The following is a 17,500-nucleotide window of genomic DNA, read 5'->3' as shown; positions in this document are numbered from 1 at the left end:
TGTTACGCTACGCGCCATTGGTTCTATTTCGAATCTGAAAATGTTACGCTACAAACTATTGGTTCTGTTTCGGACCTGGTAATGTTACACTACGTACTATTGGTCAAGGTTCAGACCAGGTATTGTTACGCTACGTACTATTGGTCTGGCTTCTAGTGTCTTGACGTGGGGTGGGTCAATGATTAGGGAGAGTATAAGTACAGTCATGTTCATCATCAGTAGGACACCGACCATCGCAATCAGCTTGCTGTCTTTAATCGCCTAAATACACAATTATAAAAATATAAAGTAACGTATAAAATATTATGTATAATTGTAATACCGAAATAGTCAAAATAGATAGACATAGGATAATTGCATAATAACAAGCCTTTTGTGTAAACGCGCAGCTGACCTCGTGCGCTACCAGGCCGCTGAACAATGCAGCGTGACCAGAACCTAAACAATAGGAGGGCGCGGTATATATAACAGTGTGCACGCAGCACGGGAGTATATAGCGGCAGCTCTCTATTTGCACTACTACGAACGTGGCAAGAGATATCGTACTGCTTTCACCGTTGACGAAGACTACTATGGATATGTAAGTTCATGTTTTGTATGTCGCGTACACAGCTGTACACTACTGTTCACTATTACGGGATATATATGTTACCGTCATTACCGACTATTAAATATTGTGTGTGTTTGAAATACGTACCTTCAGTTTGGCTAATTTATGTTGATAATGCGTACAGCCGTATATCTTAACAATATACGTAGTCCCGAACATACGATCACGGATAACACCTCGAGTAGTCGAGAGCCTATGAGTAAGAAACTAAATGTTACATAATGTAGACACGCATTTTTATTCTATTAGTTCTTATATGAGCTAATGATCCTTGTTTAATCGTGGCCATATATTATTATTATTATTATTATTACATATTTATGCATTATTATAAGTAATAGTATATAAGAACGGCCGAAGAATTTTATCTTGGCAGTCAACGGCGACCGACGTCGCAGCGCCATTTGCCATACATTAGCATAGCTGGGAATTGTGGCGCGATGCTGCGAGCAAAGTGAAGCATGTAGATAATATTTTATCATGCACACGTGCTATCAGCCTGCCCGGCTCCAGTTTGAATGTATAGTAGTAGTAGTGGTCGTTTGGCGCGGCGGCTGATGATGGCATGCCAGTGGCGATGGTGATGGCGATGGCGGAGGTGGAGGCGGCGGCGGCGGCGCCGGCGGTGGCGGTGGTATACGTAATTTATAGAGACAGACACACCTTTTTCTGAATGACGTTCTTTTCGGTGAATATAGCATGAACTCTCCATGTCTTAGCGAATAGAGCGCCAAAGGCTAGCGAAAATCCGGCAACCAGCAAGAAGTTCCTCACCTGAAATCGTGAGCAATCTCTTTATCTACAGACATAGACACATAGACACGTCTGTCTATACATTAGTTTCCATATATTATTTCTAAACGGGATACTTGCAATGTGGGCATTATTGCAATCGCGGTTCTTATTGCAACAATGGCGTCCTTCAACAATTCAACAATGGCATTCTTGCAACAATTCAACAATGGCATTCTTGCAACAATGCAACGATGGCATTCTCAATAAGGCAGCTTATATTTAATTATTCCACTATGACTAACTACTTAATTACTAACTTATGACTACTTAACTATAGCTATGCCAGCACTCGGTTACTGCAGTATGCAGGTTTATACAATATATTACAGGTTTATACATAATATGTAAACTATACTTTATTAATAGCTTCACGTTCAGTATTAAATACGAAATTGCTACGCAATTAAAATTTTTACGGAATGCATTCACGTGCATGTGAAACACCACTTTCACGTATTTAAATACAAAGAAGATATTTTACTTGCCGTGCAAAACATAACAACGGGATAGTTTTCATTTAATCCTTCGAAGAATACGTATATGTAGTTGAGTAGACAGCCGCATAAAATTATGTTGTTCAGATTTGGTGAGGACATCTTGATAAGCCTGTAAACGTCAAAACCCGGCGGGCTACAATACCAGAATACTCTTATAGTACAAATTAGTCTAATCCTATGTACACATGAAGAATTTTATGTATATTTAGCACTACTGACCTATATATAAATAATATTAACGCATGAGCTATTCCCTAACCTTACGCTACAAAATGGTCGACAGTTTTTTTCACTTCGTAGATTCTAGCATGCTTCATGATTTCTAGCAGCTTCTTTTTGTAAGAATGTCTAGAGTGAAAGTATTTACCAAGAAAGTTATGTACATGTAGTCGTATGTTCTATAGTGAGTAATATTTTAGAGAAACACAATCAAATATGACTAGCTGAGACTAGACGTGATATATATAGTGGCAGATATGTGCATATAGACATTGCAGTCTGTGGCAGATATTTTTCGATGTTATTCGGATACACAGCGTGTACGTTGGAATTTTAAGACAGCGCTGCTATTACTAGTAAAAGGAGTTGATCGGTATAAGATTAAAACGATTTACGATTGGAATTTTTCTTTGCTACTTCACACTCTATATATACCTGGCTTTTCTGTTCACCACATTGAGATAAGGAACCAACGTGCAAAGAATGCCTAGCATTGACACAAAGCACATGAAGAAGTAGAGGTATCGGGGCACATAAAACCTCTCCTTGAATAGTTGTGGTCCATCGACAGGTGGCTTGTTTTCGCTTTACTAGACAGCAGAAGCGACGAATACGCATAAATCTGATGCTCTGACTATCAGATGCTCTAGACCACACCTGTTGCTATGGTTACAGTGTTGTACGCAATCACACCAGTTATCATGGTTACAGTGTTGCTCACCGGTGACAGTTAGAGACTTGTTCGATAATAGCATGGAGCATGATATGGTGCTATATAGAGTATGTCAGGTGTGCAGAGAGAGACTTACTGTGAAATTGGAATGGATTCACAAGGGTATCGTCTGTGAAGGATGACCCGACCTTCAGGATTGCTATTGTCACATCGTTCTCTCCTATAACAACGAGGAAAATATCACCTATCTATCTGAGAGAGATAATATGACGTCATCTCAGATATTACGGCTNTAGCATTGACACAAAGCACATGAAGAAGTAGAGGTATCGGGGCACATAAAACCTCTCCTTGAATAGTTGTGGTCCATCGACTGGTGGCTTGTTTCCTTTAGCTAGAAGCAGAATGCACGAATACGCATAAATGTGATGCTCTGACCATCAGATGCTCTAGACCACACCTGTTGCTATGGTTACAGTGTTGTACGCAATCACACCAGTTATCATGGTTACAGTGTTGCTCACGGGTGACAGTTAGAGACTTGTTCAATGATAGCATGGAGCATGATATGGTGCTATATAGAGTATGTCAGGTGTGCAGAGAGAGACTTACTGTGAAATTGGAATGGATTCACAAGGGTATCGTCTGTGAAGGATGACCCGACCTTCAGGATTGCTATTGTCACCTCGTTCTCTCCTATAACAACGAGGAAAATATCACCTATCTATCTGAGAGAGATAAGACGACGTCATCTCAGATATTACGGCTAGTTTGGTGAAAGCTAGACGAGTTTGTACGCGTTAGCACGCACGCGCGCATGCACACACGCTTGCGTTTACGCACGCACACCTTCAAACACCCACGCTAATACACGCGTACACACTTACACACACACACACACACACACACACACACACACACACACACACACACACACACACACACACACACACACACACACACACACACACACGCACACACACACACACACACACACACACACACACACACACAGCCGTACCTTGCAACTGCGCTACGCGTGTGTCGCTGAAAGAGGTACCGAATTCGTCGAACTTGACCCTGCCCTTGACCCCAAGGAAGTCGGTCTTTGCCATGTTGGCCATCATCAGGTCCGTGTAGTTGACATGATCGTAAGTAAACTCTTCTATCCTATGACCTGGTGATAAGGTAAAAACCAGGTGTAGTTAACCAGGTTGTAAACATCAGGTATAGTTAACCAGGTGTGTAAACATCAGGTGTAGTTAACCAGATGTGTAAACATCAGGTGTAGTTGCCATGACCGTACGTGAACTCTTTTATGTTATGACCTGATGATCGGGTAAAAACCAGCCACATCGCATTAAACCGCAACTTCTTCTAAGCTTTTGCTTTTTACACAGAATCGCATCGCCCGTATGTCAGACCTCCTGACCGCCTCTATAGAATGTATAACTACTGATCGCATAAGATATATATGGATATATCAACATATAAGATATATTAACATAAGATATATTCATCATAACTATATATAGAAGATATTATCGTGACATCATACAAGATATATGTTTAAGATGTACATACAGGATATGATTATGATATCTATACAAGGTACGGTCACTGTAAATGTAAACGACATATTTAGGTTAGACGAAATGCTCGACACACAGCGCCGAGTGGCTGCATTAGTGGTAGAGTGGCGTACCTGTTGGTTCCAGGTCGTTAACAGTGTTATTCAGGCACACGGCGGCGGCCCACACGCAGTCAAACGACCAGGCAGCAAACCTGTCACAAATGTTCCTTCAGAAATGTTTACGAATAATGAATGTTTGATGATGGAAGATGAATGTTTACGAATAATGAATGTTTGATGATGGAAGATGAATGTTTACGAATCATAAATGTTTGACGATGAAAGATGAATGTTTACGAATAATAAATGTTTGAAGATGAAAGATTAATGTTTACTAATAATGAATGTTTGATGATAGAAGATTAATGTTTACGAATAATAAATGTTTGAAGATGAAAGATTAATGTTTACGAAAGCATGATTATGCCACCTGTTCGTGCGGTAACATAACATGATATGTGACTTGGGAATTAACATTGATAACATGGCTAGCATTCATTTATATTAGTTACCTTTATCACTAAATACATCCTCAGAGAATTCATAGCCGGTGAGATTGGTTTTAAGCTGAAAGTGCATGCAGTGCTTCGACTTAAGAAGTTTGTATCAAAACAATTCACTATATAAGCTATGTAGAAAGCACACCGCACTGTTGGTTATCACGGAACAAAAGAGGAGTATAACTAAATACTTCAACTATAAAGAGTCAGCAACATAATAAATAGAGTTATGTTTTGTACGAAGTGCTAGTAAAATTTGTGATGAGATTTTACTGTGTGGTGTAAATGTCTAGAGAAAGTGCGCATCGAAACATGCACCCTCGTTATTTCAATGTGGTGGCACTGCTCTGCCGAAGGTCTCTTGCTATACCATATCATAATTGTTGGCGATTTTTTATTGCTATTTGTTTATTTCTATCGATGTCCATAATAAACTTGCTATTTAGTTTGGTTTTATTATAGATGATTGTATTATGCATCAAGTGTGTTCTTACTAAATAACTGCGTTCACGTCAATATACTGTACGCTCTAACGCTGCACGCACATTAATGAAATTGTGACCAAATATTAATTCTATGATTGCTATAAAGCTTCGCCCCGTGTGTTTGCATACTTGTAGCCGAACGGTTCAGTGTAGTTAGTAAATCTATTGAATTCGGCTCTGAATTCTTCTGCGGTGATATCAGCTAATCCCCTCTCTTCCACTGCATTCCAGTGGACGGCGCCAGTAGCGATGTAGCCGTTCATAGCTGTGAGGATCTGTTAAATACCAAGCAGACTACAACATTACGCTGGGTCTACACTATCAACTTTCTGTTGAAAAGTTGACGTGTTGATCAAATTTTCAACTAATCGACTGAAAGTCGACAGTGTGAACGTAACCGTTAAGCGCTCAACAAGAAACTAGTTGAAAGATTTGAACATATTCTATTTTCTCCAATTTTCTCCAAGTTTTTGCAACTCAGCCACCCCGCTAATAGCAATCAGGGAACGTGTCTCTCCACCTATGGGAAGCTTTATAGGTATCTGTAAAGCTAATAAACTAGCACTACATAATATTTGCAACATCTGACACCTACATCACCACCGTCGTATCAGGAGTGTCATAATATCAATATAGACTCTATTTATTATCACACACCCACGTGATTCCATGTTATGACATTCCTGGTCGTATCACATCTCACTCCGGGAACAGTAGTCGACTCTACCCACAGGGATTCGAGTCTCTATACGAACACTACGAGGACTTCTCCCAGACTGCGATAATATTATACACGGACAAAGCCTCTGTATGTGTCATGGTCCACCTTACCTGGTCCATCGTGCAGTTTGCCGAGTCTTTGGACGGATCCTGCGTGTTCCACCATTTTGAATCGTACCAGCCGCCAATTATCCACTGTATCTTCGGCCCGTACAATCCTCGTTTGTAAGCCTAAGTGTTAGTAATCTACGTTTCATGCCGTAGTCATTCATTGTTACTATGTGTTACATTTGCATAGCATGCCACGTTCATACATAGTTACGATACGTTTCATCTATCATGTCATGCATGGTTACCATGTGTTAACCTTATATATATATTATGTCACGGTCATGCATAGTTGCCATCAACACATTGTGCAGCACACATGGTCTATGTACTCTGCGTCTAGTACTCTAGGTACTCCGTGTGGTTTCTGCGTACATAAGTGTACACACACAGTGGGAAGTTTGATTTCTAATTAACAACTGATATTCCACAATAGTATCGTACGTCGTCTGATGAAAGGAATCGATGGGATTAAACAGCCGAAACTATTTATTTCATCTTACCCGACAAAATACTTTCATAGCCTGACCCCTGTAGAAGCCTCCGAAGATGATTCTAGCATCCCGTTTCTGGAAAAAGCACGTACACATACACACACTAAAGCAGGGCAGCCGCGCACGGGCACGGCAGCGCACCGGCAGCGCAGCGCAAGCAGCACGGCACAGACAGCACACGCGGCGCGGCGACTGGCCGCAGGCGGCAGCAGGACACATACACCAACAGGCAGCGGCAGCACACGCACAACAGCACATAGCACTTAGAGGTACCAAGCAGCAGGCAGCGACGCAACAACACACAGCAACAGGCAAACAGCAGCGCACGCGCGCCGCGCGCGCGCGCACAGCGGTGGTATAATACAGGGTTTAGCCTTTATCTTGTTGCGATGTCATCACGAGTGTATAATATATATATATATATATATATATATATATATATATATATATATATATATATTATACACTCATGGTGTAATGGTAATGGCAGCAACGTGCTCCCGAAATAAATATGCAGCAAGCCATAATGTTTATGATGCATAACGTACGGACCGACCATCCGACAGGTCAGCTAAATAACATCGATGAATATAATAGACAAAAATCAGCAGATCGAATGTTGAATATATATCCTGTGTATATTCACACACAAGCAGACGTTAAAGAAAGCCACTTTGCAGTTGCATCGTTATTGCTAAATGGGGATTATACAAATGGCATAAATGATGTCATATCTTACTATGAGGTTGTCTATCGATTCATCCGGGTCCTTACTCGATGAAAAAGTCTCCGTTGTTATGAGTTCAAAGTTTTCTTTTTTCAGCAATGGTATTAAAGCCTCGGAAACCTGCGCGGAAAAACGTTTTCTTAACTAATGTATCGGGGTTTTTTTAATCTGGAAAATTACTAAATGGTAAATCGTTGAGCTGATTTATGAATCCTAACAACTAACTAAGAAATCTAACTCGGTGACTTAATTGTCTTGGTCGCTTCTCGTGCTGTCGGTAATAGATGGCGCTGTTCATAAAATAATACTAGGATAAATAATATGTAAATAGTAATTACTGATTTTATTATTTATATTAATATGATAATGGGTGTGTTATCAATTTATATCAATCGAGGAGAGACTAACAAAGAGGATCCAGGGAAAAGGAAGGGACGGAAAGGTAACTGTCAGAAAGAGAAGGCGGACCAGGAGCAGTGAGAGGAGAGAGAAGGAAGCCGGGGAAGGGTGCGATCGCCAGACAGAGCATGCTAACTACCGAACAGCTATTTATATATTGCGCAGGTAAACATGTTAACTATTCGTTACAAATTATTACAAATAATTATTAAAAAATTATTCAACGAAAAATTATGTACAAATTATTACAAACATGCTGCGTTTAACGATCTGACGCATAATGCACAGAGTTGTTTTGTATACACACGAATAACACTCTTTGAAGCCTTTAACCACGTAATCCAAGGGTACACTATGGAGAACGCAGGCTGCCAGTAACGCTACCGTGTGTTACATAATGTGATTCAACATCACGCGCAGAATTTAATCTCCCCGAAATGTTATAGTGTTTGTGCTACTAATGCGCCTAATTCCAGCAACATGCGTCTATGGATACGGGGAGCGAGAGCAGCGAGGTTGCCTGGCAAGGCTTCTGTTATCCTGCCTGCTCGGACGATTAACGCGCGCACGAAATAATTGAGGTAGTACGCAAGTAAAATGCCGAAAACACATAGACGGTGGAACTCTGTTGTTTGAGTTTTTTATTGCTGGCGCTTTTCGGTTGCTGTTCGTCTGTCGATATAAAGATTTCGCATCGTATCATGACTTGAGTACATAGCAAGCGAGAGAGCTCCCGGTTCATGTGCACATAGGTAGACACGCACGAGCGCGCGCACGCCCACACACACACGCGCGCGCGTACACACATACACACACGCGCCCACACATACACACGCGTACACACGCGCGCACGCACGCCCACACACGCCCACACACACGCGCCCACACATACACACGCGTACACACGCGCGCGCGCACGCCCACACACGCCCACACACACACGCACACACATACACACGTGTACACACGCGCGNCTGATATTCCACAATAGTATCGTACGTCGTCTGATGAAAGGAATCGATGGGATTAAACAGCCGAAACTATTTATTTCATCTTACCCGACAAAATATTTTCATAGCCTGACCCATGTAGAAGCCTCCGAAGATGATTCTAGCATCCCGTTTCTGGAAAAAGCACGTACACATACACACACTAACGCACGCGCGCACGCACGCACGCACGCAAGCACACGGACAGACACACACGCGCGCGCGCACGCACGCACACACATACACACACACACCCGCACACACACATACACACACGCAACACACACACACACACACACAGCACACACACACACACGCGCGGCGCGCCGCGCACACACGCGGTGGTAATAGATACAGGCGTTTAGGCCTTTAGTCTGTGCGAAGTGTGCGGATCGAGCGAGGGTGTGAGTAGGGGATGGAGTAAGTATAGGTATATATAAATATAGTAAAATTAGTACACTCATGGTGTAAATGGTAATGGGGAGCGCGCAGCAACGTGCGCCGAAGGGAGTAAAGAGTCGAGGAGCGACCGCGGCGCGCGCGCGCGCGCACACACAGCGGTGGTATAATACAGGGTTTAGCCTTTATCTTGTTGCGATGTCATCACGAGTGTATAATATATATATATATTATACACTCATGGTGTAATGGTAATGACAGCAACGTGCTCCCGAAATAAATATGCAGCAAGCCATAATCGTTTCAGCCATAATGTTTATGATGCATAACGTACGGACCGACCATCCGACAGATCAGCTAAATAACATGGATGAATATAATAGACAAAAATCAGCAGATCGAATGTTGAATATAATTATACCTGTGCATATTCACACACAAGCAGACGTTAAAGAACGCCACTTTGCAGTTGCTTCGTTATTGCTAAATGGGTATTATACAAATGGCATAAATGATGTCATATCTTACTATGAGGTTGTCTATCGATTTACTCGGATGAAAAGTCTCCGTTGTTATGAGTTCAAAGTTTTCTTTTTTCAGCAATGGTATTAAAGCCTCGGCAACCTGCGCGGGAAAACGTTTTCTTAACTAATGTATCGGGGTTTTTTTCATCTGGAAAGTTACTAAACGGTAAATCGTTGAGCTGATTTATGAATCCTAACAACTAACTAAGAAATCTAACTCGGTGACTTAATTGTCTTGGTCGCTTTTCGTGCTGTCGGTATCTTCGTTTAGTAGATGGCGCTGTTCATAAAATAATACTAGGATAAATAATATGTAAATAGTAATTACTGATCTTATTATTTATATTAATATGATAATGGGTGTGTTATCAATTTATATCATCCAGATGAAAGACGGATACCAGAGAAGCGTCGCCTGAGAGGTGTTGATCCTGCCCGCTGAGCGCGGATCTTGCGCGCAGTTCCGCGCAAGCGCACGCGACCGCAGCGAACGCTACAAAGTATCACGCGCTGGCAGCTATTGATCCGTGCGCCAAATCGAAAACCGGCGCACGGATCAATTGCTGCCAGCGAACAGTCTAGAATTTTAGCGGGTCTAATTCACTACCAAACATATGCACACGCCATCGCGCAGGTCTAATTGCATGAGAATCACTGAAGAACTGCTCCGTCAATCACGCGAAACGAAACGACGGCGAAATATACGGCTTATACACACGCAGCTAGGGCCTGCATATCTCCTAAATCCCATTGGTTGATACAAATCACGTGCCTGTGAAAATACGTGACCCTAACCCTATTTAAGAAATAATAATTTAATTGTTGTAAAAATTATATGTTGTTATATATTTGCGTTAATTGGCGAAAAAGAGTTAAATGGATAAAGATAGCAAAATACAGAAAACAGGGGAAAAATTAAAAAACAGATGGGATTCGATCCAAGGGCCTTTCAGCCGTCACGTTCGTACTCTAGGCGTTCGGCTATTATGGATCATTGGGTTTGTGGATTATAGATGTGCCTTGAATATGAGAACACTGTGACGTCATTGAGGAGTTTGAGGCACGTCGAAGCACGAGAGAATGACTGAAGAACTGGATCCGGCAATGACCGCGAAAGGAAGAGAAATTGAACGACCGCGAAATATACAGCTTATACAGTATTAGCCATGAACGTGTGGTGTGTGTACGACGGCCTTGTCACAGACTAACGGATACACAGACTGGACGAAACGCCCAAATAGTGTAATGCAATAGTGTAAAGGTAACTGTCAGAAAGAGAAGGCGGACCAGGAGCAGTGAGAGGAGAGAGAAGGAAGCCGGGGAAGGGTGCGATCGCCAGACAGAGCATGCTAACTACCGAACAGCTATCTATATAGTGCGCAGGTAAACATGTTAACTATTCGTTACAAATTATTACAAATAATTATTAAAAAATTATTCAACAAAAGATTATGTACAAATTATTACAAACATGCTGCGTTTAACGATCTACCGCATAATGCACAGAGTTGTTTTGTATACACACGAATAACACTCTTTGATGCCTTTAACCACGTTATCCAAGGCTACACTATGGAGAACGCAGGCTGCCAGTAACGCTACCGTGTGTTACATAATGTGATTCAACATCACGCGCAGAATTTAATCTCCCCGAAATGTTATAGTGTTTGTGATACTAATGCGTCTAATTCCAGCAACATGCGTCTATGGATACGGGGAGCGAGAGCAGCGAGGTTGCCTGGCAAGGCTTCTGTTATCCTGCCTGCTCGGACGATTAACGCGCGCACGAAATAATTGAGGTAGTACGCAAGTAAAATGCCGAAAACACATAGACGGTGGAACTCTGTTGTTTGAGTTTTTTATTGCTGGCGCTTTTCGGTAGCTGTTCGTCTGTCGATATAAAGATTTCGCATCGTATCATGATTTGAGTACATAGCAAGCGAGAGAGCTCCCGGTTCATGTGCGCATAGGTAGACACGCACGAGCGCGCGCACGCCCACACACACAAGCGCGCGCGTACACACATGCACACACACGCCCACACATACACACGCGTACACACGCGCGTACGAACGCCCACACACGCCCACACACACGCGCGCGCATACACGCCCACATATACACGCGCGCACACACGCGCGCACACGCCCACACCTACACACGCGTACACACACGCGCGCGCACACCCACACATATACACGCGCGCACACACGCGCGCACACGCGCGCACACACGCGCGCACACGCGCACAGACACACGCATACACACGCCCACACACACACACACACGCGCGCACACACACGCCCACACACACACACGCGCGTACAGACGCGCACACACACGCACGCACGCACACACGCCCACACATACACACGCGCGTACATACACATGCGGACATATGCATGCGCACACGCTCACAAAGCACGCGTGCGCGCGTGCATCGAGCTATATTATTTAAAGCGCTGCTACACTTATCAGTATACACAGTAACATGCGATTTCAGTTACTCACAATCTATATAGTAATGGTGGCGTGGATAACACGTACCAGGGTGAAGATCTCCTGTGATTCCTGGATGATAGCAATACGTTTCCAGCCCATGTACTTCATCAGTTCAATGCGTGCCGCGTTCATGTTCAGATCCGATGTCGCAGTTCGGAAAAACTTTGGAAATCTCTTACGATCCGACAGAGCCGGACTGGCCGACGTCGGTGTCACCTGTAATGCGGTGATAAGAAAGAAAGAATGAGAAAGCGGAATAATGCGGAGTAAGCGGAATAAGCGGAAGAATGCGGTTATAAGAAAGAAGAAGAGGAAGAAGAAGAATACGTGTCTTCTTGCTATTTACCAGCATGAGATTAAAATTGCTACCTGTATGAAACAGCTATCTGTATGAGATTGTTACCTGTATGAGATTGCTACCTGTGTGAGATTGTTACCTATATGAGATTGTTATCTGTATGAGATTTATACCTGTATGAGATTGCTAGCTGTGGGAGATTGTTACCTGTATGAGATTGTTATCTGTATGAGATAGCTACCTGTGTGAGATTGTTAGCTGTGCCTATGCTATTTTACGATAACACCACACAGGGACGCAAGTTTCTGTGTAGTTACACACAAATCTTACATAGCAATCTCGTATAGGAATAAATCTCATACAGATAGCTATCTCATACAGGTAACAATCTCACACAGGTATAAATCTCACACAGGTATCAATCTCATTTACCTGCATGCAATTGCTACCAGAGCCTCTAGACTACTACTGGACTAGATGCATCATACCTGCATGAGGTTCCAGAAGTGTGATACGCCTGCCGTGGCCTCCGTGCATGTGGAGCAGCCAGCTCCAACCGCCATCAGCTTCGTAGGTCCGTGAAACACGACGCGGTGCATTTCGTTGATCGCCTTTCCGCAGTTGCACTGCAAGTGATACAACAGCATTGCCACGCGTTACCCCTCTATCAGACACATCGTCTACATTTCTACTACTATTCTTCTATCCATCACAGCGGGTTACTCTGTGATATAAGGGGCACCTCGTAAGTGTGGCAGCAAGATGTTAACTTTCGCCGCCGGTTAGCTGACTTTCAGAAGCAATGGGATCCAACAACAGCACGCGCGTTTANGTATGAGATTGTTACCTGTATGATATTGTTACCTGTATGAGATTGCTACCTATATGAGATTGTTACCTGTATGAGATTGTTATCTGTATGAGATTGTTACCTGTATGAGATTGTTACCTGTATGAGATTGTTACCTGTATGAGATTGTTACCTGTATGAGATTGTTATCTGTATGAGATTGTTACCTGTATGAGATTGTTTTCTGTATGAGATAGCTACCTGTATAAGATTGTTACCTGTATGAGATTGTTATCTGTATGAGATTGTTACCTGTATGAGACAGCTATCTGTATGAGATTGTTACCTGTATGAGATTGTTTTCTGTATGAGATAGCTACCTGTATGAGATTGTTACCTGTATGAGATTGTTATCTGTATGAGATTGCTACCTGTATGAGATTGCTACCTGTATGAGATAGCTACCTGTAGGAGATTGATACCTGTATGAGATTGTTACCTGTATGAGATTGTTACCTGTATGAGATTGCTACATGTGTGAGATTGTTACCTGTATGAGATTGTTACCTGTATGAGATTGCTACCTGTGTGAGATTGATACCTGTATGAGATTGTTACCTGTATAAGATTGCTACCTGTGTGAGATTGTTACCTGTATGAGATTGTTACCTGTATGAGATTGATACCTGTATGAGATTGCTACCTGTATGAGATTGTTACCTGTATGAGATTGCTACCTGTGTGAGATTGATACCTGTATGAGATAGCTACCTGTATGAGATTGTTACCTGTATAAGATTGTTACCTGTATGAGATTGCTACATGTATGAGATTGATACCTGTATGAGATTGTTACCTGTATGAGATTGCTACCTGTGTGAGATTGATACCTGTATGAGATAGCTACCTGTATGAGATAGTTACCTGTATGAGATTGTTACCTGTATGAGATTGCTACCTGTATGAGATTGTTATCTGTATGAGATTGCTAGCTGTATGAGATTGCTACCTGTGTGAGATTGTTACCTGTGTGAGATTGTTATCTGTATGAGATAGCTATCTGTGTGAGATTGCTAGCTGTGTCTATGCTATTTTACGATAACACCCCACAGGGACGCAAGTTTCTGTGTAGTTACACACAAATCTCACATAGCAATCTCGTATAGGTATAAATCTCATACAGATAGCTATCTCATACAGGTAACAATCTCACACAGGTATAAATCTCACACAGGTATCAATCTCATTTACATGCATGCAATTGCTACCAGAGCCTCTAGACTACTACTGGACTAGATGCATCATACCTGCATGAGGTTCCAGAAGTGTGATACTCCTGCCGTGGCCTCCGTGCATGTGGAGCAGCCAGCTCCAACCGCCATCACCTTCGTAGGTCCGTTAAACACGACGCGGTGCATTTCGTTGATCGCCTTTCCGCATTTGCACTGCAAGTGATACAACAGCATTGCCACGCGTACGTACGTTGCCCCTCTATCGGACACATCGTCTGTGTTTCTACTACTATTCTTCTCTCCATCACAGCGAGTTACTCTGTGATATAAGATGCATCTCGTAAGGGTGGCAGAAAGATAAAAACTTGCGCTGCCGGTTAGCTGACTTTCAGAAGCAATGGGATCTCGCTAGACAAGTACATCTGAGCAATCTTACAACAGCACGCGCGTTTATTCGATAAAGTTCGGTTGGATCGTCTTAAACTATCGTTGAAATATACGTCGAAAAGACACCACGATGTAAAGATAAAATGACGGGCAAATTCTGATATTCGAATAACCGTCTGATATACATATATATATATATATATATATTTATTTAGTTATTTATTTATTTATATGACACCATATTATATTATATTATAATTATTATATTATATTATATTATATTATATTATATATTATATACCTGTGTATCCGCCCAATGCAGCACCAGTCGGTAATCCAGGTAGAATGTCCCTTTCTGTATTGATCATTATCCAAGCGTACTCGAACAGCGGGGATTAGCCGCCTCGAGCTCCCCGCCCATGCTCCCTACAACGGGAAAAATCCTGCTAGGAAGAGGTCGATGACGCACCGCCGGCGAAGCATTGTCGTAGAACTTAAAGGATCTCGAGTCGACGGCTGGCCGGACGTCATGACGCAGGCAGACAGGACCGACGAGACGCAGCGTCAGTCGGCTGCGTCAGGCTCTGCGTCGCGCATCGAGCGATTCGTTCTCTGATACGAAATAAGACTAATACGAACTAGCCAATACGACGTGAGACTAGACGAACTAGGAATAGCGGAAAGTAAGACTAATACAAACTAGAATACGATATGAAGACGTAGTTACATACTAGAATACGACATGAGACTAGAATATACGAACTAGATAATATCGACGTGGACTAGATACGAACTAGAATACGACATGAGACAGATACAAACTAGAATACGACATGAGACTAGATACATACTAGAAATACGACATGAGACTACAGATACGAACTAGAATATCACATGAGACAAGATACAAACTAGAATACGACATGAGACTATAGATAGCAAACTAAATAACGAAATAAGACTAGTACATACTAGAATTAAGAGAGCTGATCTTGCCGTCTGGTTTCTATGATTTCCGCGGGTGGGTATCTCTGTTTAAGCCTTCAGACAAGAACTGTGGCAAAGCCCTGGCCTAACGGTTTCGTCACACTGCCGAGAGGTACGGAAATCGGCGCTAGATGATGCTGACGCTGTGCCTACAAAGGCTCCAAATCTCCAGACATGGATAATAAATACATATCATAAAAAAACGGTTTAACATTAAAAATTTCTTGCTCACTATTGAAAGGATAAGGCCCGCCACTAACTAAGCCAGGCCGTATTCATAGCAATGAAATAATACTGACTAATAAATAAGTTGTTTTGACAATGTGCATGACATATGATTGAAATATTAAATGTCAAAATTCATCGTTAGCACGAAGCGCAATGCCGTTGCGTAAATTATTAAATTACGTTCGTAGACGAATTCAGTTCTGAATAGGCTAATTGGTACATTTCATACAAGCCGTGCCATTTTATGTCAATAAAGCCTATAAATAAGAGTATGATGTGTTATGGTGTTTGCATGTAAGCAAGATTGTATTGGCATTACGCATTTTTATTTCGCAGGCATTTTTTAATACGCGACTCACTGGGCTGTGNAAGAATAAGAATAAGAAGAATACGTGTCTATTTACCAGCATGAGATTACAATTGCTATACCTGTATGAGACAGCTATCTGTATAAGATTGTTACCTGTATGAGATTGTTATCTGTATAAGATAGTTACCTGTATGAGATAGCTACCTGTATGAGATAGCTACCTGTATGAAACAGCTATCTGTAGGAGATTTATACCTGTATGAGATTGTTATCTGTATAAGATAGCTACCTGTATGAGATTGCTACCTGTACGAGATTGTTATCTGTATGAGATTGTTAGCTGTATGAGATTGTTATCTGTATGAGATAGCTACCTGTATGAGATTGCTAGCTGTGTCTATGCTATTTTACGATAACACCTCACAGGGACGCAAGTTTCTGTGTAGTTACACACAAATCTCACATAGCAATCTCGTATAGGTATAAATCTCATACAGATAGCTATCTCATACAGGTAACAATCTCACACAGGTATAAATCTCGCACTGGTATCAATCTTATTTACCTGCATGCAATTGCTACCAGAGCCTCTAGACTACTACTGGACTAGATGCATCATACCTGCATGAGGTTCCAGAAGTGTGATACGCCTGCTGTGGCCTCCGTACATGTGGAGCAGCCAGCTCCAACCGCCATCAGCTTCGTAGGTCCGTTAAACACGACGCGGTGCATTTCGTTGATCGCCTTTCCGCAATTGCACTGCAAGTGATACAACAGCATTGCCACGCGTTGCCCCTCTATCGGACACATCGTCTGTGTTTCTACTACTATTCTTCTCTCCATCACAGCGGGTTGCTCTGTGATATAAGGGGCACCTCGTAAGTGTGGCAGGAAGATAGTAACTTGCGCTGCCGGTTAGCTGACTTCCAGAAGCAATGGGATCCAACAACAGAGCAATCTTACAACAGCACGCGCATTTATTCGATAAAGTTCG

The 17,500-nt window shown here is 42.3% G+C and overlaps 1 protein-coding gene across 1 annotated transcript in view; it reads right to left on the bottom strand.

Annotated features, from left to right (window-relative positions):
* The window catches only part of LOC106818601 (gamma-aminobutyric acid type B receptor subunit 2-like), an 18,444-nt gene extending 3,664 nt beyond the window's left edge, over window positions 1-14,780 (bottom strand). Inside the window, exons 1-14 of the mRNA XM_014823296.1 lie at window positions 14,670-14,780; window positions 13,061-13,198; window positions 12,320-12,490; window positions 9,777-9,872; window positions 8,919-8,984; window positions 6,244-6,363; window positions 5,542-5,687; window positions 4,500-4,579; window positions 3,816-3,971; window positions 2,927-3,014; window positions 2,557-2,706; window positions 1,891-2,011; window positions 1,274-1,384; window positions 139-261 (exon numbers count right to left, since the gene is read on the bottom strand). Coding sequence (XP_014678782.1) covers window positions 139-261; window positions 1,274-1,384; window positions 1,891-2,011; window positions 2,557-2,706; window positions 2,927-3,014; window positions 3,816-3,971; window positions 4,500-4,579; window positions 5,542-5,687; window positions 6,244-6,363; window positions 8,919-8,984; window positions 9,777-9,872; window positions 12,320-12,490; window positions 13,061-13,198; window positions 14,670-14,780 — 1,677 coding nt within the window. The remainder of the gene's footprint in view (window positions 1-138; window positions 262-1,273; window positions 1,385-1,890; window positions 2,012-2,556; window positions 2,707-2,926; window positions 3,015-3,815; window positions 3,972-4,499; window positions 4,580-5,541; window positions 5,688-6,243; window positions 6,364-8,918; window positions 8,985-9,776; window positions 9,873-12,319; window positions 12,491-13,060; window positions 13,199-14,669) is intronic.
* Between the last annotated feature and the right edge of the window lie 2,720 nt (window positions 14,781-17,500).

The sequence above is a fragment of the Priapulus caudatus genome, unplaced genomic scaffold (genome assembly GCF_000485595.1).
Source record: "Priapulus caudatus unplaced genomic scaffold, Priapulus_caudatus-5.0.1 Scaffold2364, whole genome shotgun sequence".
In the NCBI taxonomy this organism is placed as follows: domain Eukaryota; kingdom Metazoa; phylum Priapulida; class Priapulimorpha; order Priapulimorphida; family Priapulidae; genus Priapulus; species Priapulus caudatus.
The sequence above is the reverse complement of the archived record's forward strand: the minus strand, read 5'-3'. Positions and strand labels throughout refer to the sequence as shown.